The sequence below is a fragment of the Ochotona princeps genome, chromosome 12 (assembly GCF_030435755.1).
Source record: "Ochotona princeps isolate mOchPri1 chromosome 12, mOchPri1.hap1, whole genome shotgun sequence".
NCBI classification, from domain to species: Eukaryota; Metazoa; Chordata; class Mammalia; order Lagomorpha; family Ochotonidae; genus Ochotona; species Ochotona princeps.
The window spans coordinates 36318895-36342149 of NC_080843.1; the positions used below are offsets into that span (position 1 = coordinate 36318895).

Consider the following 23255-nt stretch of genomic DNA (forward strand, 5'->3'; position numbering starts at 1 on the left):
ACAAATTAACTCAGAGGGCCTGGCATGGTAGCCTAGTGGCTGAAGTCCTCACCTTGCATGTACTGGGATCCCATATGGATGCTGGTTCATATCCCAGCTGCTTCACTTCTCTGCCAGCTCCCTGCTTGTGGCTTTGGAAAGCAGTAAAGGATGGCCCAAATCCTTGGGACCCTGCATTTGTGTGGGTGACCTGGAGAACCTCCTGGCTCCTGGCTGCAGATCGGCTCAGCTCCAGCCATTGTGGCCACTTGGGGGTGAACTAGTGGATAGAAGAGCTTTCTCCCTGTTTCTCCTTCTCTCTGTAAATCTTTCCACTAAAAATGGATAAATCTTATTTATCATAGACTCAGAAACCAAAATAAATTTATATTATTTCTTAATTCAAGAAAGATGATTCTTTAGCTTCATAAAAGTCTTTAAAATATACTGACACATGCTCAGTGTAAAGCCTATACCTCTGGAGACACAGAAACAAAATAAAAGCAAGATGTCCTTCAGACTCATATGTTTTACTATGTTTATTTCCTGTGTAATGATTTAGATTATCAGTCTTCTACACAGATTTGCAAAAGAATGATAAACTTCAGTGAAGTCTGAAATTACAGCCTTTAAAAGTCCCTATAAATGAAGAAAATGAAAAGACAAAATTTATAAGAGAATAAGCCTTGGGTCTATAAATCAAAAGTATTAAAGAAAAATTACATTCACCCAAAAGTCTTCACAGCTGTTGCTCTCATCCATGATACCTCTTAAAGACTACTTTGAAGAAAAAAAACCAAAATTAATATTCAGTATAAATGTAACATTATGAATTTACTATCTAATTAACCAACACAACATATTCAGAAGTCCATACTTTAGCTTGCAATTAATAAAGAGGACACTGAGGTAATAAAAGATTAAGTAGCATATACTTGTTTATACACACACAGAACACAAAGAACAGTGTGGGATTTCAATTATGAAAACCTGATACACAATATTGATAATCATACACAATATTGATGATAATTTAAGGCTTAAGTTGTCTCATGATTTTTAATTCAATCAGAAACTAATCTGAAGAGAATAATTAATAATTTTAAAAGGAAAGCATGCCTGGTACTCTGCCACATTATTTCTTTTGGCAGTTACCTCACTTACACAGAAAAAGGAACACAGAGCCATATATAAACTTTATATAATATATTGCTGCATACAAGAACAGATTACCCAGCACTGTCTAACAAGTTTTTATGTGCACATTTACTAGAACACAGTATGTTAGGAGATACCAAACTTCAAACATACTTTCAGATTCTTAAAATGGCACATCACTCCTTAGTAACAACTTTCATTATAAAATACAATGTCTCTATTGATTAGTTTGACTAGTGCATCCAAATAAAAACTACATCCAAGATTTTCACACTATTCCATTAAATCTAGCTCTCATAAAGTAAATCTGAGTTTCAAGGATTAGACTTGAATAACTGCTGAGATGAAATATTTATGCCTATGCACTACATTCATGACAGGTATCATCGTTCTAGGACAGCCCCTTTTGTAACTCCAGTCAAGTGTTTCTGTATAATCTACAGTCTCCTGTAATATTCTCAAGAGGCTCAGTAGCAGATGAAGAAATAAAGCACATTTAATACAAATTTTATTTAGAAAAAAGCCTAAAGATACAGAATAGAAACATGTTTCACAGCCAATAATTTGAAAGTTATTTTCTGAAATGAGGCTAATTTGACCACACAGTTTCACTTTGATTTACTCTGCACTTATGCTGCAAAGCACCAAGAGCAAAAGCTCATATAGCAAACTTTGAAAGGAAAGTGTCCCAAAATATACACACTGGAAGAAAGCGTATGTCAGCATTTATTGACTTTAACCAAATTACATTTTCTTTTGGCGCAGAATTGATGTACAGTAAATTATATTCACTATATTCTTATTTAAGAATTTATCAGCAAGAATGAAAAATGTTCTGGATTGTTATTAAACAACCTGTTGCATTTTTTAAATTACAAACTGATTGGTTAATCTTACCATCAGTACAGTTCTAATCATCCTTTGATGTTAATGGTTTCTAAAACAACTGTACTCTTTCAAATACAGTAAGACTTTTTATACCAAATACAACTAGGTATGGTCTTACTTTATTACTATGCCATTAAAATTAAACTAGATTGGGCCTGGCATGGTAGCCTAGTAGCTAAAGCATTTGCCTTGCATGCACTGGGATCCCACATGGGCACTGGTTCATATCCCATCTACCCAACTTCCCTGCCAGCTCCCTGCTTGTGGCTCCTGGGAAAGCTGTCAAGGATGGCCCAAAGCTGACACCTGGCTACAAATTAGCTCAGTTCTGGCCACTGTGGCCACTTGGGGAGTGAACCAGTGGATGAAAGATCTTTCTCCCTGTCTCTCCCTCTCTCTGTAAATCTGACTTTCTAATAAAAATGGACAAATTTTTAATATTAAACAAGGTCTTTTTAAGACTTGTTGATTTATATATCACAACTACATCTCTAGTTAAATAGGTTAGAGCTTTTGGATTCTGCATTTCATTTCAATATTTCTGTTAGTGGCAAAATGACATGCATTTTAAAATTAATATAATTTGAATTTGAAGATTTTAATGTTTTCCTGAGAATGTCATGAATAAACCAAAATTATGCAAAACTCAATACTAATATGGAAAAGTACATACAATATAACTGCCCCCCAAAACCCCTGACCATTCAAAAGCAAATTTTACTTTTTAAATCTATCTAAAACAAGTTTTTAAACAAATAAAATTAACTGCTATACCTTATTCCACGATTTTTGTAAGCTAGGGTAGAATAAAGATATACAAATTGTTTAAACTAAAACTTCAGTGAATAATATTTTCTCTAATACTGCCTTGTTTTAAAGTTTCAAGAGGTAAGGATTAATATGTATTTATGTTTGTTTCACAGTACAAATGATAATTTTTTTAACCTGTGTGCAGAGGCATAGATATTTTGAATGTATTTTGTGTACCTATAGTGTCCCTCATGTAGAACAGTGCCTGGCAACTCATGGGTATGCAATGAACACTTGTTGAACCAATAAGCAGTCTAGATATGATTATCTAATAATCAGTAATAATCCATGAGTCACCTTCTAGAATAAATGTCCAAGTTAATGTATATGACAAACTCTTAAACTAACCGTTATCTACATAATCATAACTACTAGAGATGGAACAGTAGCCGAACAATGATCAATTCCTGATACAAAAAAGCAGATACTACAAACTTTTAAAATACAGACAAAAGCATGTTCCAAGATATCTCTTGGAATATGAAAAATCTCAAGACTCCAGGTTATGCATGTACTTTGAAAATCAAGACCTGAGGGTGTCTTCCTAGGTCTAGATGAGCAAGTTAGCATCATTGGCACACATACAAAAACAAAACAAAACAAAAAAACCCCAAGTAGGTTTGTCCGAGCAGCAGGCCAAAGCATTTTACAAGGTTTCCAAATTGCCTGTGACATGTCTATACCGGCTTTCTGGCATTAGTTCTAGAGTTAAAAACAAAACAAAAAACTACATTGGAAAGGGCATACGAGGAACAGAAGCAACAGGTTTTCTTTATTCCTAATGCTTTTCTTACACTATGGTAAAAAAATAGAAAATAATATGGTTTTTTCCATATATAATTTTGTAAGTAAAACCTGAGACTCCATAATGCTTCATTTACCTTGCCAAAACAAAAGAAAATCCTACCAAAAAAAAAAAATGAGAAGCCTCAAAACGTTCAAAATATTATTTGAAAATACAAAAATAGAGCATTTATTAGATAAATAATAAATTGTGAGTCTCACATTAATTAATAATTTTAAAGTTCACTACAATAAAGACGTCAACATCGAACTAAATATCTTATGGCAGCCAAAAGAATCACATGAAATCTAGCTAGAATAGCAAAGAAATCAATAATGACATATCAAAAATTTTAGACCATTTTGGAGGAAATAAACTAATGCATGAAAATCAGAACTTCCATATACTTTGACATGTATATGTATGTATGTTACGGGAGTAAAACATTGCATCTAGATGAAATGAACAGATACATTTTGGACTACTGGCAAAAACTAGGCAAATAATTCCTAAACCTCACAAGAAAAACATTAACACTTAAAGTATTAACTTGACTTTTATTTCAGTTTTTATACAACGACTATTAATTAATGTGGTCACTGAATCTCTTAAAATGTCATGCTTCTTATTTAACGTTTATTCTTATACCTTTCAGAAACAATAAAAGCAACGGATTACTAAAAAGTTTTTTTGGTTTATATGCAAGCTTTTTGGTTGTTTTTACTGCAAGGTATTTTCCAAGACTTAATGATCATTGGTAATAATACTAAATAAAAGTTAATAACATTTTATAATAAAAAATAGTAATGCATACTTGCAGTACATTTATCAAAAACTTAAAAAAAATCTCCGTACTCAGAGCATGAATGAGTAATTGTTTCCAGACTTTCAGCCACTTCTCAGCCCTTTAAGCTCTAAGTATTACCTACCCAGGAGAGTTGACCTTATTGGCACAGTGTTTTCCTTTTCACAATTTAGTACATTTTTAAAATCAGTTTAAAGTGCTATAATTCCCTACTTATAAAAAGAAACAGTACTCACAGACCCGAGCATTAAACTTTTCAATGGCTAAAAGAAGTCTGTGTGGATGGCATATTTTGCACACTGCAGTCACACAGACTGTTTCTTCAGGGTCCTTTTATACACACATGCACATGTATTTTTTAAAAAAAAAAAATGGAGATGAAGAAGGAATGCTAAGCTGGTAGGTGCTGTCTTCCAATGAGGTATTTCTCTCAATTAATTATTTACGGTAATATTTTCCTCAAAAATAATGTGCATGATTCAAAAAGTGTTTTAGGTTTATTTATGCAAAATCACAGAACATTAGCAATAATGTGATTATCTCTAAGAAATAGAAACAGTAAAATCTCCAAAACACCTAGGGATTCTATTGCAAAATATATATTCTGCAAAATATTTCTTGCTGCAAAATACTTCAAACATCCTATATAAAAAGATTTTTATTTTGATCTCAAAAGAAAATGGGCTTAAAATAGCAAAATGAACTAAAAAATTATTCACAAACGGTAGAAATAATATGAAGTGTAGTGTGATTCAGAACAGAATTCCTAAATGGCTGTGACATCCAATGGATTTATCATTGAGTTAAGTTTACACAGACCTAAAGCCAAGGTAAAGTAATGAGGACTATTAAGCAGGGAAAAAGCAATCATGTCTAACTGCAGCAGAAAATTATCAGGTCAGGAGCAGACTCCTCTGACTAGAAGAGCTACAATGGAGAGTAACAAATGTGTTCATCATTATGGCCACCCTGAAAGAGCAAATGGAAGGAGAAAAGAAATGAAGTAAGAAAAATACAATTTTCTTTAGTGACAAAAAAACATAAGAATCCTTTACTGAGTCAACAATAAATTCTGTTTTTTGACTTTTTGAATGCTACAGATAACAAATCAGGACTCAATTTCTAAGATATAAATTTAATAATTACTTTCACCATCAAAACCGGAGTGAAATGTGTTTATGGGAAAAGATAATAAAAATAGCCACTATATGAGAGTTAGAAAAGTAAAAATATGGCTACAACAAGTTTCTCCAAGAAATGAAGTATAAATCAGATATTTATGGTATTTCAGTCTTTTTGAAAAAAAAAAAATAAAAGCAGAAAATCTCCCAAACATGTGAACCATAATATACTTAAAATATAAAATGGTAAACAATCTAAAAAATGATTGTCTTTCTAGAATGAAAAGGCCAAAAATAAAGTCTATTGCACAACACATGGTTAATATCACTTAGACTCTTGCTATTTATTTTGTAAGGAATGGGCAGGGGTGCCACCGATACGGTTGCAGGAAAGTTTAAAAACATCAAAACTAAAGCAAGTGACGTGAAAACAAGGTTTTCTTCTAGGATGCAAGCTACCATTTGGATGGCACACATTTCCGGATATTCAGATATTGTAGGAAAATACTACCAAGTTTGGTTTACACTGATAGGCTTGTTAGCAGCTGCCCATAAATCTGGGAAAGAAGCAAGGGAAGCTATGAACTTAATTCTACTGCATGTGGTACTCTTGGTTTTACATAGCTGTAATTGAAAATCCATGTAAAGTCTCACAAATTTCTGTATTAAATGAGGCCATTAAGTTCCAAATTACCTCAACCAGGTTATCACAAAGTCTTGACAAATATTTGGCAACAAAAATTATCATATAACTGCTATACAGACTTATAGTTAATCTGTACATATATGTGTGTGTGAAGTAAATGCAGTGGAAATTCACATACAGTTTGAAATATCTTTCTTAATTTTACATGTAAAGAAGTAATAAACAGGATACAAGCATCCAGCAGAGATTTAAATTTGACACCTAATGGAAATGTTGTATTCAAATTTAAAGTAACAAATTAGGAAAGAACAAAATCTATATCAAACAAACCCATCCATCTTACACATACAAACTTCTGTCAGACACAGAAATAAGAGCACCGATTTGCAAAGCATAATACAATAAAGCAATATACAAGAAATTCCAATGCATTCATTTTTATTTTAGCTCAGGTTAATTAAACTCTTGTTAAGGGTAGCCGGCTTAAGCAAATTCCATTTGCAAGTTTCATATGACTATCACTAATGTTTAGAGTTATGCATTTTCTTCAATACAGTGTATGCCTTTGTACAGAATTTGGATCACATACCCATGCCTCTGTTTGAATGGGCTTGATATTACTTAATAGCACCTCTTCATAGTTTCCATAATCAATGAATTTAACAACTGCTGTCATACCAGAAGAATGGAGGGCTTCAACTTCTGCTCGGTAAAACTGAGGAGGCAAAAAGTATTATGAAATATGACAGTCAATGTTGTCTACAAAAGCAGTACTCAATGAAATACAAATTCTCACTGATGCAATGTATAATATTTTTAGAAAATAATGCAACTTCAGGGGACTCTGAATATTACTGGTAAGAAAAATCTTGCCTACTAATCAGAAATTTTTAATATAAAGTAATTTATTTAAAAGAATTACATGACAAAAATAAGTGTTAAAAGAAACGGTTATTGTTTTGCTCATCACAGATGACTGAGTAATTTTGGGATATCAAGTAAGAGATAAGCACATGGCTTAACTCTACAATTTATGAGTTTGGATCAGAAACTTCGATCAGTTTACCTAATATTATCTAACAACTGATGAGTATTAACCACAGCAATTGCTTTATTTGATAACCATAATTTAAAAATTATACTTAAATTAAAAAATTTATCTGAACTTTTTATCTTTCTAGCTCTGCCTTTCAAGTAAATAACTAATATTAAAAAAAAAAAACCCTTTAAATAACGTAGAATGTACTATCATGAAATTGTCATGATTTGCTACTTCATAAGCTGAGGATGAGCCTCCTGCAGTAAAGGAATGTTAAAAGTGAGTTAAAGAATGAGATGACATAAGAAAAGTTATAAGACATGAAGATGAGTGCAGGAGACCAAATGGAGTTTGAAACCAATTATGATGTGATTTATGGTGCAACCAACAATAAATTTAACAAGGTAAGAAAATAAAGGAGATGACATAGAGTTCACATGCACACTAGAGTCTGTGTCCTATTTTAACTGGGAAAAACATTCCTGAAACAGTAGGACCACAGCAGTGACATAGTCAATAAAAAAATTAATAATAATAAAGTTTAAGGTCATGAAACCAATGTGGAGGTTGTTAGAATACTCCAGTTTGGAAGAGTACATAGTGGCAAGCATGGGAACCAGGGTAGGGGGCAGGCCTGGTGGGGGTATGGGGAGCCTCCCCAACTAGGCTGCAGCTCCCACTGGTTTGCATGAGGGCCGAGTATGAAGTGGGCAGGATCAGCCTGGACTGCAGCAACCATTGGTTCGCGTGGAAGACTGAGCTGGAAACAGAACTGACCCAGCAATTGCAATGACCAGCATGTGCATAAGCTGTTTGGGGCGATGGACTGTGCCAGACCTGTACTGCCAAATTCACACAAGAATCAGTTTTGGGATCATCTCAGACGAAGTTTCTATAGAGATCTCTCTAACTGAACTGCTGATCTCAGAACCCCAACCATGAAGAGACTATGTCAACCAGTGGATTCTGAATAGATTTCATTGTGACTGGAACAGCAAGACTGGCAGCAATTCAGAACTGTTGAACTATCAAACCTGCTTAAGCAGGAACCTAGGAGCATACTGTATATCGCGGACCTGGGATGGGTGGGAGGCTGGGTGGGGCTTTCTCCCTTTGTTTCTTCCCTGACCCCAGATAAAGGGGGAAAATGATGATATTAGTGTGGAAACAGTGGTCTTACCCACTTTCCTGTAGCCCTTGACCCTTTGTACCCTAATCAACTATGTAAGATTATAAAAAAAAAAAGAGAGATAAACTACCCCAATTTTCTTTCTAGAGATAAGATACTGTGAGGAATTTCTGAAACAATGGATTGTACTAACTCATTATCTTCAAAACATACTAGAAAATAATGAATAAATGCACCATACATCTTTACTCCAAAAAACATCAGAGAGTAACAAGTCTTGGTAGGCACATCTTTACTCCCAAGATACAGTAGGTAGGGCTTCACTATTTTTGATTAAATGTTTATATTACATTACTTCATTTTCCTTTTTCTATACTTGCCATGCCAAAACACATTTATATGTCAGAAAATTAATCTTGCAGTGGTGAAATGAATGATTATGCCATTGTAATAACTTCAGGACAAATAATAGGAGCAGAATATAGGGAGGGAGGAGGGGGAGAGAATGGGTTGTTCCCCTTTGCTTAAAAATTACATCATGGAAAATAATAAATCTTTAAAGAAGGTAGTCAATTTCTTCTCTTAAATTTCTACACTGGTCTCTGTCTAGAAAACTGAAACATATCCTATTCTTGCCAAACATTTAAAATCTAACCCGTAAGTTAGGTAGCATCACAAGATGAATTATTTCCTCTCTTTCAGAGTGTTTACATAATTCCCAAAGCTTAATACTGCTACCTATTTTGATTCCAGGCTCTCACACTAATCCAAAAGTATATACGAATTCAAATCAAAGTAGTCACGTTAGAAAGCCATTCAATTGATCTAAGAATACTCTAATATCTCAAACATTTTAGGAATTGTTATGCAGTCTTCTAGATACTTCATAGTACCACTGTTAAAATATTAAGTAAAGATGACAGATGGTTTCAAACATTATTGACTTTTATAGGCAATTACAATTACAATTAAAGTTGAATTAGCAATTGTTCTTTTTTTTAAGATTTATTTATTCCTACTGGAAAGGCAGATTTAGAATGGAGAGATGGGGGAGAAGGGGCAGGGGGTAAGATCTTACATCACTAGTTCACTCTCCAAATAGCTGCAATAGCTGGAGCTGAGCCAATCCAAAGCCAGGGGCCAGGAGCTTCTTCTGGGTTACTCATGTGGGTGCAGGATACCAAGGTTTTGAGCCATCCTTCTTTGCTTTCCCAGGCCATAAGAAGGGAGCTTGATAGGAAGTGGAGCAGTGGGGGACATGGATCAGCACCCACATGGGATACTGGCACTTGCAGGTGGAAGATTAGCCAACTGAGCCACTGTGCCAGCCACAGCAATCTTATTAATAAGATATTTGGAGGTCTGTGGGCAAGGGCACAGCCTGAGCTATTTGATATATCTTAAGCACCAGGCGTTTAGCAGCCACTCAATTATGGTGAATTCTCAATTAATATTTGTTGAATAAACTGGTCTTAAGTTGAATTATCTGAATACCTGGTAGGCCTGTTACTCTTGTTTCTTTGCTTACAGTCAGTCATTCAAATTCTATGATTATCATCTTTAGTCACAGCTCATTATTTTTTATAAGATGCCATGCACTGCAGAAAGAAAACTGAAGATGTTATTTTTTGCCAAAACAGGATTATATTTTCTTCTGGCAAACAAGCACAGTACAAGGACATATCCTACTGAATTCTGAGGGTTTGTTCTGATTAACTATCTTAGTTTTGCACATTGTACTCAGAGCACCACCTTATGTCTGGCCCAAGTCATTCACCTGACCTTTATAACATTATGAACCTTGAATTCTAATCTCATTTTATTTTCTGTTGCTATAAAGGTCATCAAGAACTCCATACTGTGCAAGAAGAATAATATTCTTTGATCCTCATCACTGTCATTTTTCACAGAAGCAGTGCTCATTCCCTGTAAAGTAGATACTGTTGGCTCAATAAACACTGATCATCAACTACTTCACTTTTCATTGTGTCTACAATGATGGCAAAATAGCTAAGCAAACCATTATCTCCCCTTAACCAAACCAAAATGTTTTTGAATTTGGGAAATAGTCTTAGTTAAGAGACTATGAGTCTGGATAGTAAAGAAAAATCAGTATCCACGTCTCACCTTCCTTACATCTATTTTTATTACCTTTCTAATACTGCAAGCACATTTGCACTCTTTTATTTTCCTATTTAGGAATCCCCTTGGGCCTGGCACTGCAGCATAGTGGTTAAAGTTTTCGTGGTACACATGCCAGGATTACATGTGGGTGCTGGTTAGTGTCCCGGTGACCTTGCTTCCCATCAAGCTCCCTGCCTGTGGCCTGGGAAAGCAGTCAAGGATGGCCCAAAGCCTTGGGACCCTGCACCCACATGGAAAACCCAGAAGAAGCTACTGGCTCCTGGCATCGAATCAGCATACTCCAGCTGTTGTGGCCACTTGGGTAGTAAATCAAAAGGATTTGGCTTTCCAATAAAAATAAATGAATCTTTAAAAAAATTAAAAAAAAACAAAGAAACCCCTCCATATTTAACCATATCAGAGGTAGCACTTAATTATGGAACCTCTATTCGATGGGAAAAGAACTACAGAAGAAAACCAAACATAATTTTGCCCTTAAACAAACTAAATAACATAGCAGGGAATAAGATTATCAGTTCAAACATGTGTATTCAAAATATTTACAAAGTGTGATGGGATGGGTTCTAAAAAGTGAAGAAATTCCTGAGTGAGAAAAAAAATAATTTAGGAGGAAGGAAGGTCAAAGAACACTTTTAGGGGTGAAGTTTGAGCCAAACTCTCGTAAACAAAACCAGAAGAGCATGTTACAAAGAAGGGAAAGCACAGCTAGGCCTTGGCTCTGAGGGCTGGAGGATTCCTCCCCATTCCTGCTCTCGCTGTGAGGGTCTTGTACATCTTGGCCAGGTTTTGGCTTCATGTTTTCATGTGGCTGTCCCTCCTCCCACAACTACTTTCTCTCCTTTTAGCCACCAAATAATATAGAATTAAAGGATGTTCTCATTATTTAAAGTTAATAACATATATGCTCTTATTTTTAAATGTAAGTTGAATGTGTGTATTTTCTGAGTGAGATCCAGAGAATTTCATTTTATTCCACTCATTGATTTTCTTCCTTATGACAGTATGATTTTATTAAAGGCAAAAGTAAATATTTATAATTTAGCTGATAAGTGAAATAAAGTTCCATTTCACTTAATCACTGTCCTAATACTTTCTGATACGTGAATTAAAACCAAACCTAACCAAAACAAAATTTATATGCAGATCCTGCCCAAGTACTCATAAAAAACATAAAACATTTTTCCTTGTGCTTTATAAATCCCATATGTAGAAATCAATTCAAAGGCATTAAACAAGTACAACTGTATACAAAATTCATGGTCCCAAATTATAGACTTTCTAAAGCCCCACTAGAATGTTGCATTTAGTAATAATTATTGCATAATATTTTTACAAAACACATACCTTGTTGTCTTCCCAATAAAGAGCAAAACATTCATCTCCAGGTTTCCACATTTTTGCATACTCCATAGGAATAGATGATTCTAGTACTTTTTCTGGCTTAATCGGTCCAGATCTTCTTTTGGGCCCACTATTGTAAAATATTTTATCATCATAGTGTACAGTTGCAATGGGTCCTGCTGGCTTAATAGGTCCTACTCTTCTTCCTGTCAGTGGCATTTCTGTCTCTCCATTTGGAATACCAATGAAACTATTACTTCGGCCAGGATTCTGGTAATCAGCATCTACATTAAATTGCTTTTCAATTTTTACACCACTGAAAGCTTCATTATTAATTGTTCGTGATTTCCTGTCATAAAAATGGTCAGAATTAGCTGTTTGGTTTTCCCTTTTTCCACGTTTTTGATTGTTATAATCTACAGATTCTTGCGGAAGTGGATTATCTTTAGCTTCCACATAGGGTGGACCCTTTACTAATCTGTTTTGCATGGAGTTCTCTCTCCTTTTAAAAGCACCATCACTATGTTGAGTATTTAAAGGATATGAAGTATCTTTAGTTCTGTCAAATCTAGAATATGGTCTATCACATTTGATTCTGTCTTCGGCCCATACTTCAGATCCTGAAGAAGTACTCGGTCTTTCAGAACCTCTATTTCTAAGTAAACTACTTTCTAACGCTGACTTTGAATTTTGAGTGTCTCTTAGAAAACGAGGAGGTTTTTCATTTCTTGGCAGCCTGGTATCATTGCGTAGAAGATGTCTTGGTTGATTATTGTCTTTAACTCCATTCTGCTCATTATTTGATAATCTGTGTTGTCCCTGATGAAGCTGTGGAGGCTGTGATTTAGGTTCTGAAAGGTAAAAAAGTACATTATATGCATGTTAAAATTAAGGTCATATTAGTGCTTCTTTATTTTTAATTGCCTAAAATTATTATACTAATAAGAATTTGTCCAACTACTACTCTTTTAATATCTTCCTCCATTTTTCCATCTCATTATATTAATCCTCTGTTTCCATGGAGACCTGCATTTCTAATGTTGTTTTCCTGGTTGTCCTCATTACTGAATTACAGCAATGACATGAACCACAAGAAAGGAATAGATAATCAAAAGCCATTCATCTTTGTCACTGAAAGTTTGCATTCTTCTACCACAGCTATGTAGTACGCCACTCTGGTAGTCTATTTCTTGAAACACTAATGAAAGAGAACTTCAAAATGATAACCCAGCAGATGCAGCTAGGAAACTGTACAACAATATCTGTGCTCAACATTCTTCTAAATCTCACTCTAATTTAGAAACGTGCGGTTATCATTATCATTAACATTTTAGCCTTTTCAAAACTGATCCTCCTGAGATCCAAGTTTACCTTTGTTTCTGCAGCAAATGATAACCTTTGCTTTTTATAGCGATCTTGTTTTAAAGCTTCACCACTCTGAAGAGAACTTAAAGGAAATGAAGTATCACTAGTTCCGTCATATCGAGAATATGATTTGATAGCCCACCACAAAAACAAGTGAATTTTGTTCATTTATCAAAGTAATTAACTGACAGCAGGCACTGCTTAAAAATGTAGAAATAAGTAAAAATAAATAAATACATAAAAATAACACTAGAACTGCAAATAACTTGAAATTAAAACCACTGATAGTAAATACGAAAGTATTCTTATAAGTTTGCGGAAAATAGAATAGAAACATAAATTTGTTCTGGTAAAAAAAAAAAAGCCATCCATATATGGACTCCAGAATAAATTTTTCACTTCATTTTCCCACAAACTCTGTGAAGAGTTCTTGTATGTATTAGTTTCTAGTAGGCACATATTTCATAATTTTCATTATACTTTAATGTACACTATGATTTGATACATAATTTATGAACACTGTTCTACATATTTGTCATGTCCTATATGATAATCAACATGCATGTTATAATTATAATAATTCCCTGAGGCTCACAACATTTCCAAAGAGGAGCACAACTGATATATTTTCTTTAATCATTTTTATTTTGAATTTTGAATTACATGGTACAATTTCATATAGGCAGGGATTCCCCCCCAAACTCCCACCCCCCAACAGATTTTCCCCATTCTACTACAATGGTGTATGTAGTCCTTCATAAGGAATCATAATTCTATCAGTCTCTTATTTAAGTGTACCCCGACCCTGTTGGTACAGACAACATTTCCAAAGAGCAGCACAATTGACATTTTGAGTGATTCCCATTCAGTGGGACTATCAAACCTGTCCCCCATATGTCTTTAAACATCCACTAAAAGTAAAACTATATTAAATAGTTTAGAACAAAAGCAATAAAGAGATGTTTAAAGGTTCTAACAAAAAAAATGTCATAAAGATCAAGACCCAAAAAGGTAAAATAAAGGAAATCATAAGAGAACCACTTCAAGCTGCAAGCTAGAAGCCAGTTGAATAGGTTTTATCTTGAAAAGACAAACTTAGTTTCTAGGTAGAATTTAGTATGTTATCATATTACTTCTCATTCCTAACAAAAAATAGTTATCCCATACAAACTAAAACAATTTCAAGAGAAACTTTTCACCATAATATCTACCTTATACACATAAAATAAGGGTCTTATTTTTACAACTGTGGCCATTATTAGATTACTCTGAAGGCAGAAGAAAAATGTTCACTTTAGTTTTTGCTGGCATTGTTTACTGCCTAGGAGTAACATTTCAGGGAAACTAGTACAGCAGTGACCATAAACAGAATGCAAAGAACAGTTTCAGCAGAAAGTACATACTGCCATTTGTTCCAAACATTATTGAGAATAAAAACAATACTGTTTTTTGTTGATTAACCACTATATATTAAGTACCCCACGCTAGTACTTTATATACATTATCAATAGTGTCTACTGCTAGTTCAGGATAGGAATGCTACAAGGCTTACTTAACAGAAAAAGACAGGATCCCTCATATAACAAATTGAAGAAACGTTCCAATTTATAAAATAAAAATTATGGGGCCCATTGAAGTAGCCTAATGTCTAAAGTCCTTGCTTGCATGTGCCAGGATCCCATAAGGGTGCCAGTTCTAATCCCAGTGAACCCCGCTTCCTGTCCAGCTCCCTGTTTGTGGCCTGGGAAAGCAGTCAAGGACAGCACAAAGCTTTGGGACCCTGCACTCATGTAGGGGACTCAGAGGAAGTTCCTGGCTGTGGGTCTGCAGATCTGCTCGGCTCCAGCTGTTGCAGCCACTTGGGGAGTGAATTAGTGGACAGATCGTCCTCTGTCTCTCCTCTCTGTATATCTGACTTTCCAACAAAAATAAACAAAATTGAAAATAAATAAATAAATAAGTAAAAATCAAGGTAATTTGATTTGCTGTCAGCTCAGTGTGAATAAATATTTAAATAAGTTTCAAGACCTGTTGTATTTAGAGGCCAGCATCATGGCAAAGTGGGTAAAGTCACAGCCTGCAATGCTGATATTCTATATCGGCACCAGTTCCTCAACTGCTCCACTTTCAAGCCTGCAGTCACCTATTGACCTGCAAAGAGCACTGAAGGTGGTCCAAGTGTTTGGGCTCTGCCACTCATGTGCAAAGAGCCAGATGAAGCTCCTGGCTACAGTCTTCAAGCTGTCCTAGCCATTAGAGGAGTGAACTAGCAGATGAAAGATCTGTGTGTCTCTCCTTCTCCCTCCCTACCCATCCTGTCACTTCAGTTTTTAAATAAATCAATAAGTAATGTTAGAAAGAAAAAAGGACTTGCTATATTTAGAGATCAAGGCAGGTCAAGAAAAAAAGGTCATCAAGAGTAAGCATACCAAAGTACCAAGAATAGAGGCTGAATAAACAAAAACAAAACAAAACAAAATGAGTGAAATAAACAAAAACAAATGAGTGAAAGATTTCTACTCTGTATTTAGGATTAAGAGGTGCTTTGAATCTGTGGAACTATACTGAAAACTAATGTTATTATGAAATTATCAATTTTCTTCTTTTGGTTCCACAACCAAGATACTTGTAGCATTTATGTACACTCATATCACTATCATTACTAACGCTAAGAACCTTCCATTCATACACTCAAAGTTATTTTCAATAAATAAAAAAGCTTAGGAACTAACAGTAAAAAAGAAAAAATCCATTTATGTCCTATATTATTATTTTTAGTTAATAACCTTGTGTACATTAGACTACAAAATAAAACAAGTGATTTTATTAAGAATAAATACACTTAATTTTCTACTATGTTGAGATAACATACTGATAGCAAAATCCATAAAGGGAATTAATACTTTAAGAATATTTCTTAATATGTTAAATGTCCTCAAGAAAGAAAAAAATAACATTGTGCTTTTCAAACAATATACATTCCTTATATATCCATTATATTCCAAAATGAAATCACAGTAAAAAGAGGGAAGTCTTTAAACACTTTGCCATTCTTTGATTTCCTCAATGAAATGCCTTTTACCTTAGGTAATTACATAATGAAACCAGATTTAAAGCAAGTGTTCTGAAACAGAGGTAATCTACTTAATAAATAATAGAATATGTTCAAATACTAGGATATGACAAGTGACTTCATTAATTAATTAAAATTATTTTTATTGATTGGTTTTACTTGACAAGCAGAGAAAAAGAAAGGGATAGACAGACACTAAAAGATCTTTCATCCACTGGTTCACTTCTCCAATATCCGATCCTCCAAGCCCAGATGATACAAAAATTTGAAAACTGAACCGGTGTCTGAAAGAGTTCCGTATGTTTCTGCCTTCCAAATAAAAGAAAAATGAATGATTTTTAAAAAATGCCACTGCCCTCTAAAAATAAAATGCATTTTCTTTTTATTTGCTAAATAATCCAAAGGAAAGGAACAGAAAAATGGAAATATTTCATATTAAGCACCATAAAAAAGAAAATAAAAATCATAGAAAAACTTACTACAAAGTAGACAAAACAGTAAAACCTACATGATTAAGATAATAATAAAATGTTGCATAACTTTTGTGTGATTTGAGATAATGTGTTCTTAATAATCAGATTATGAAATTCAAAAAAGTTTAGAATTACAATGTTACTTCACCATTTGAAATGAATGAGTGAACACTAACACTATTTGCAGAATATTCAAGTTTCTATCAGAAATGGTCCCTGCATTTTATAGTAGAAAAAAGATAAATGTTTATTATTACTGTCACTTTATTCTGAGATATCTGCCTGAAGTTAACATTTAAGACCTTACTATGTAACTGATTCCATGTTATGAATACTTTGTCTACCATTACTTATGTATTCTTACATTATCATCCTTACTGTGCAAAAGTAGAAATAAAGAAATGTACCTCATGTAAAGGCTCCTTTAGAAAACGTTGAATCAGATTTAAACTGAAATCTAACTAAAGCTAAAGTTTACCCAAATAAGCAAAACATAAACTAAAAGTATGTTCTGCTTTTGTTCATTTTTAGTGAGACAAAGAAATCCCAAATACTCTTTTACAACCCCTGACACACTGAAAAATAAATAGGGATACTAGTACTACCAGAATCTTGAGTAAAAAATTATAATTTCTTTCTATTAAGAAAAAATGAAGATTAACATATACTGACATTTGAAATGGTATTCAGAAATCCACGAACTACACATGCATAGGGTACATCTCTCTCGAGAGGGACCACACAGGGTTATATCATAGTTTTTTCAATTACAAGTTTTGCATCCTTAGGCAAAATATAATTTAACTTTTCAGAGCCTCATCTATATAACACAGGGCTAATAAAAGAATATACTTCAGGGGGACTGACTAAATTAAAACATTAAAATACTAAAAACAATACCTGACTAATAAGTATTTGATGATTGTTATCTGTCATTATTATGGTGATTATTAGTTTTGCAATTATACAATCAAATTTAACTAATGACAACAGAAAAAGTAATTAATGACATTGAGGTTCAGGTAGTTCCCTATTTACATATTTCCCCTATTCCCAATATCTAACTTCAGTTAAGACCATTAATCTGATTTAGTTTGCTTTTGAAAATTTGCCTTTTTTATTGTTTGCTTTCTTACGGAAAACAGGGCATGAAAAATGATTTAATAGGGGCTGGCATGATGGTATAAAAGGTTAAACTTCACTCTGCAGGGTCGGAGATCAAAAGGATGCTGTATCAAGCCCCAGCTGCTCTACTTTCATTCTGTCTTTCTACTAATGCGTCTGGGAAAGCAATGAAAGATGGCCCAAGTCCTTGGAGACCCTGCATTCACATGCAAGACCCAGAGAAAGTTTCAGGCTCTTGGGTTTGGAACAGCCTTACACCAGTTGTTGTGGCCATTAGGGGAGTAAACCAGTGGACAAAGTTTCTCTCTCTGATTCACTCCCAAAGTGGCCGCAAAGGCCAGAACTGAGCCAATCTGAAGCCAGGAGCCAAGAACTTCTTCTGGGTCTCTCACACAGGTGCAGGGTCCCAAGACTTTGAGGCTGTCCTGGACTGCTTTCCCAGGACACAAGCAGGGAGCTGGATAGGAAGTGGAGCAGCTGGGATACAAACCAAGGCCCATATGCGACCCTGGCAATTGCAAGGCAAGGATTTAGCCACTGAGCCATCACACCGGGTCCTCAGCATTGCATCTTTTTCTTGTATATTTCCTAGAGTACAGTGTGATATGTTATTACATTTATTCTAAATCTAATGACTAAACAGTGCAGCTGGCACTTTTTTCTAAATATTAAAACACAATAATGGCACATGCCTCTGACATACAATGTGATATTCCAATACCTGTATTGGACAATCTGTACTGATCAAATCAGCGCATTCAACACTGTGTCATCACTAAATGTGAGCTTCTCCTTCCCAAACATTCATACAGCACACCAAAGGTCATTCTTAATTATACCCTCCCTATTGCATTACAAAGAAAAGGATAATTTCAGAATCACTACATGGCAACCAAGATGGAGGTGTAGTTAGTCTTGTTTGCGCTATTTTCTTTAGAGTTTTGACACTAGAATCAGGCAAATAGATAGGTGGCATTCAGTAAATACTGGCTGAAAGAAAAAATTACTGACAACAGTTGAAATGGAAAAGGCTTCCATGTTTAAAATTCCTGCTTGACACTATCTCCTGGGGTTAGCCAAAGACAAAAGACTGAAATAGAAAACATACTTTACTATTTTGCCTACTGTAAGACAGAAGTGTGCATCAAAGCACACTTTGATTATATGATTATAAAAGTTCAAATGATCATAAAAAATATCTGCATAACACACAAAAGGAAATTCTATAGAAAATAATCTCTTGATTTTCTCTAGAGAACTGTTTAAGAACAAATAAATTGCTCAAATGATTATAAAAAATATGATTATAAAATGATTATAAAAATATGATTATAAAAAACATCTGCACAACACACAAAAGGAAATTCTATAGAAAATAATCTCTTGATTTGCTCTAGAGAACTCTGTTTAAGAACAAATAAATTGGGCTTGGCAGTGTGGCCTAGTGGCTAAAGTCCTCGCCTTGAAAGCCCCGGGATCCCATATGGGTGCCGGTTCTAATCCCGGCAGCTCCACTTCCCATCCAGCTCCCTGCTTGTGGCCTGGGAAAGCAGTCAAGGACGGCCCAAAGCTTTGGGACCCTGCACCCACATGGGAGACCTGGAAGAGGTTCCTGGTTCCTGGCATCAGATCAGCGCACACCGGCCCGTTGCGGCTCACTTGGGGAGTGAATCATCGGACGGAAGATCTTCCTCTCTGTCTCTCCTCCTCTCTGTATATCTAACTTTGTAATAAAAATAAATCTTTAAAAAAAAAGAACAAATAAACTGCTTCTTGAATTTACTAATATATTTTTGATAAAGTCACAAAGAATCCCAGTTTCCTCACCTAAAAATGTGGATAAGGATATCCCTAGGATTATAATATAAATAATTTTGAAAATGTATGCAGCAATTTAGGGACATAAGATGGCTGAATACAGTATAGCCACACTAACCTCAGCTGCTCTAGGATAGGAAAAGAACCAAGGAAGAACCACTATTCCAACAGCCTGACTGATGAATATTTTTATTTAAGAAGTTAGAAACAAAACAAAACAAAACAAAAGGACAAAGAAGGTTCTGTGGAGCTGAAAGAGTAAAGATAAACACTGCTTCAGCCAAGTCAGGCACACAGCACTGTCAGCTACCAGTGGCAAGATGCTATCATACCACTGTATGGAAACAAAGTTCCATGTTGCCACTCACTGTTTTAGCTGAGAAGGAATCCCACAGCTACCAGCAAACTTTCTCTTCAGCCTGGGAGTTAACTTGAATCAGAGCAGCTGTCAGGCTTGGATCAGAAGCACTGCCTTGATTCTTTCCCATCCCTTAATACTGCAGAATGCCACAAAGAGCAGTGCTCATTTGATCTGCTCCTAATCAGTATGAGAATCAACATCAGGCGGAGACTGAAGTATCCATATCACAGGTGATACTGCCTGAGGACTTTGGGAGACTTTTGAGTCTGGCCTGGAATGTAATGGTGGCACAGGGATGGAGGTTAGTGCACCAATCTGAATCTGTGAGTTGAGAGTACGATGACGGCTTCCCACAATCACAGAGAACAGAGGGCCCCGTGTGAGTAACAGGGAAGAAGTTCCATCTTAATACCAATAGACAGCTGGCTCTGGGAATGCTTTGGCTTCTCCAAAAATGGCACAGCTAAATGGCGCAGCCTTAGGGTGGGGGCAGGGAATATGCTAAAACTGGATTTCCTGCTCCCTGTGACTGTGAAAGCCTGTTGGCTATGACAGTGGGAATTACGTGAGTGCACAATTAAGCGTGGAGTATGGCCTGGTTTCTAGGCTATCACTGTGAATGGATCTAGCCTCAGAATCTCAGATTTTTCTGATAGCTGGGGGTGGGTCACTGTAGAGAATTCTGTGTTCACATATCCTTTATGTGGTTCTAGAGAATGTCTGGGAGGTTCCCCCTGTGGTCTCTCCAAGAGACGTGATCATCTAAGGTTAGGGTTAGGCTTAAGGTTAGGCTTAGGTTTAAGTTTAGGGTTAAGGGTAGTGTTAGGGTGACAGGGTTAGGCTCAGGGTCAGGGTCAGGGTAGAGCTTAGAGTTAGGGTTAGGCTTAGGGTTAGGGCTACACTTAGTGTTTGGTTAGGCTTAGGGTTAGGATTAAGGTTAGGGTTAGGCTTAGACGTAGACTTAGGGTTAGGGTTAGGTTTAGGGTAAGGTTTAGAGTTAGGGTAAAGGTTAGGATTAGGTTTAATTTTGGGATTAGGGTTAGGTTTACGGTCAGGGTTAGAGTTAGGGTTAGGGTTAGGCTTAGGGTAAGGGTCAGGGTCAGGGTCAGGGTAGAGCTTATTAGGGTTACACTTAGTGTTTGGTTAGGCTTAGGGTTAGGCTTAGTGTTAGGCTTAGGGATAGGGTTAGGCTTAGGGTTAGGATTACGGTTAGGGTTAGGTGATCACAACTGTTTAGATCATACCTTTCCAGCAGCTGACAATAATAGAGGAAAGCTACAAAATTCAGTATATAATGGCATATTCAATTTATAAATGATTGTGAAATTAAGACTTTCCAAACGCAACGTGGTTGTCACCATGGACTCCTCCAGGACATCTGAGTACCGATCAAGTTGTCTGTCTTGACCAAGCACACTTGTCTGAATATTCACTAAAGGAACAGATATTCTGTTAAGCCACTGAGACGTATTTCAACAATAAAGGGCATCAGAAAATAAAACTGACAGGATGTTCCACAAATGCCTAAAAATAAATGTAGAAACATGAACAAGGAAGCTAATATGACTCCCCCGGAGGAACATACACTTCAGTATTAAAATAATAAATAATAAATGAAATAGTGAAATAATAAATGAAAATTTCTATAACTTGGAGAAAGAAAAGAATATCAAAGTACAGGAAGCACATATTATTTCCTAGCAGACATGACCAAAAACTATCTCTACCATGACACATTATAGTCACATTTCACGGTAAAACATAGAGATTCTAAAATCTGCACAACAGAAATGACAGAATACCCTGTGGAAATCTCCAACCAGACATACAGCTGATGTCTCACCCGACTTTCAGGCTAGGAGCACTTGGAAGAGACACACTCCAGGTACTGGAAGAAAAAAAAATTATCAGCCCAGAATACTGTATCTTGCAAAACTCCATGTTTATAAATGAAAGTGAAATAAAGACATTCCAAATCAAAAGAAATCCAAAGAATTTGTCACCATTCATCCAGTTCAACAAACTATGCTTAAGGATGTGCTACTTGTGCTTGCTTCAGCAGCACATATACTAAAAACAGGATGTGCTACTCATAGGAACAGAGAATAATAGTCAGCATTATCAAAGATGTGAAAGCAAGGAATCTCCTAGTAAAAGCAGAAAAGAAATCCAAGGCAAATTACAGGAATATATATGGAAAAAAATGACAAGGTCAAATCACTACTGATCATTAATATCTGTAAGCGTAAATTTCCTAAGATCACCAATTAAAATCCAGAGATTGGCAAAGTGGATTAAAAAACAGGACCCATCCATTTGCTGTGTGTAAGAAACAACTTACCAAGAAAGATACAAGCAGAATGAAAATAAAAGAATGTAAAAAGATATCCCACAATAAGGGAGAGCAAAAAAGAGCCATTGCAGCCATTCTAATAATTGACAAAATAGACATTACAAGAAAAACTGTCAAAGGAGACAAAAAAAAAGCATTACTTAATGAATAAAGGATCAATTCAACAGGATACTGAGACTATAGTAAACATATATACACTAAATTCCAGGGCACCTGACAATTTAAAATGAATGTTAATGGATCCAAAGGGACGACAGACTCCAAGACAATAGTAATGGGGGACTGTAACACCCCACTTTCATCAATCAACAGAAAGAAAGAAAGAGAGAAAGAAAGAAAAGAAAGAAGGAAGGAAGAGAGAGAGAGACAAAGAGAGAAAGAAAGAAAGAAAGAAGGAAGGAAGGAAGGAAAGAAAAAGAAAGAATGAAGGATGGAAGGAACAGAAACAGCTACAGTATCAAATGGTCCTAACTGATATCTACACAAGTTTCACCCCAGAGTTGAACGCTACACATTTTTTTTTCATCAGTGCATGGACCATACTCCAGGACAGACCATATGCTAGGCCATAAAGCAAGTCTCAGCAAATTTAAGAAACGTGAAATCACACCATGTATCTTTACTGAACACCAGGAAATGAAGTTAGAAATCAACAACTGAAAAAACCAGAAAATATGCAAATACATGGGTACTTAACAACATGAACAACACGAACAATGGGTCATAGAAAAAAATCTGAAGGGAAATCAAACATTCCTGGAAATGAAGATGACAGCACAATATATCAAAAATTATGCAATACAGAAAACTTAGCATTAAGAGGAAAGTTCACAGCAATTAGT

At 35.3% G+C, this 23255-nt stretch overlaps 1 protein-coding gene across 2 annotated transcripts in view; it reads right to left on the reverse strand.

Moving 5' to 3' along the window:
• The window catches only part of TDRD3 (tudor domain containing 3), a 131244-nt gene that overhangs the window by 22951 nt on the left and 85038 nt on the right, over positions 1-23255 (reverse strand). For both annotated transcript variants that reach the window (XM_058670669.1, XM_004577438.2), the window contains 2 exons: positions 11849-12696; positions 6781-6906 (listed from right to left, as the gene is read on the reverse strand). In XM_058670669.1, the coding sequence (XP_058526652.1) occupies positions 6781-6906; positions 11849-12696 (974 nt within the window). The remainder of the gene's footprint in view (positions 1-6780; positions 6907-11848; positions 12697-23255) is intronic.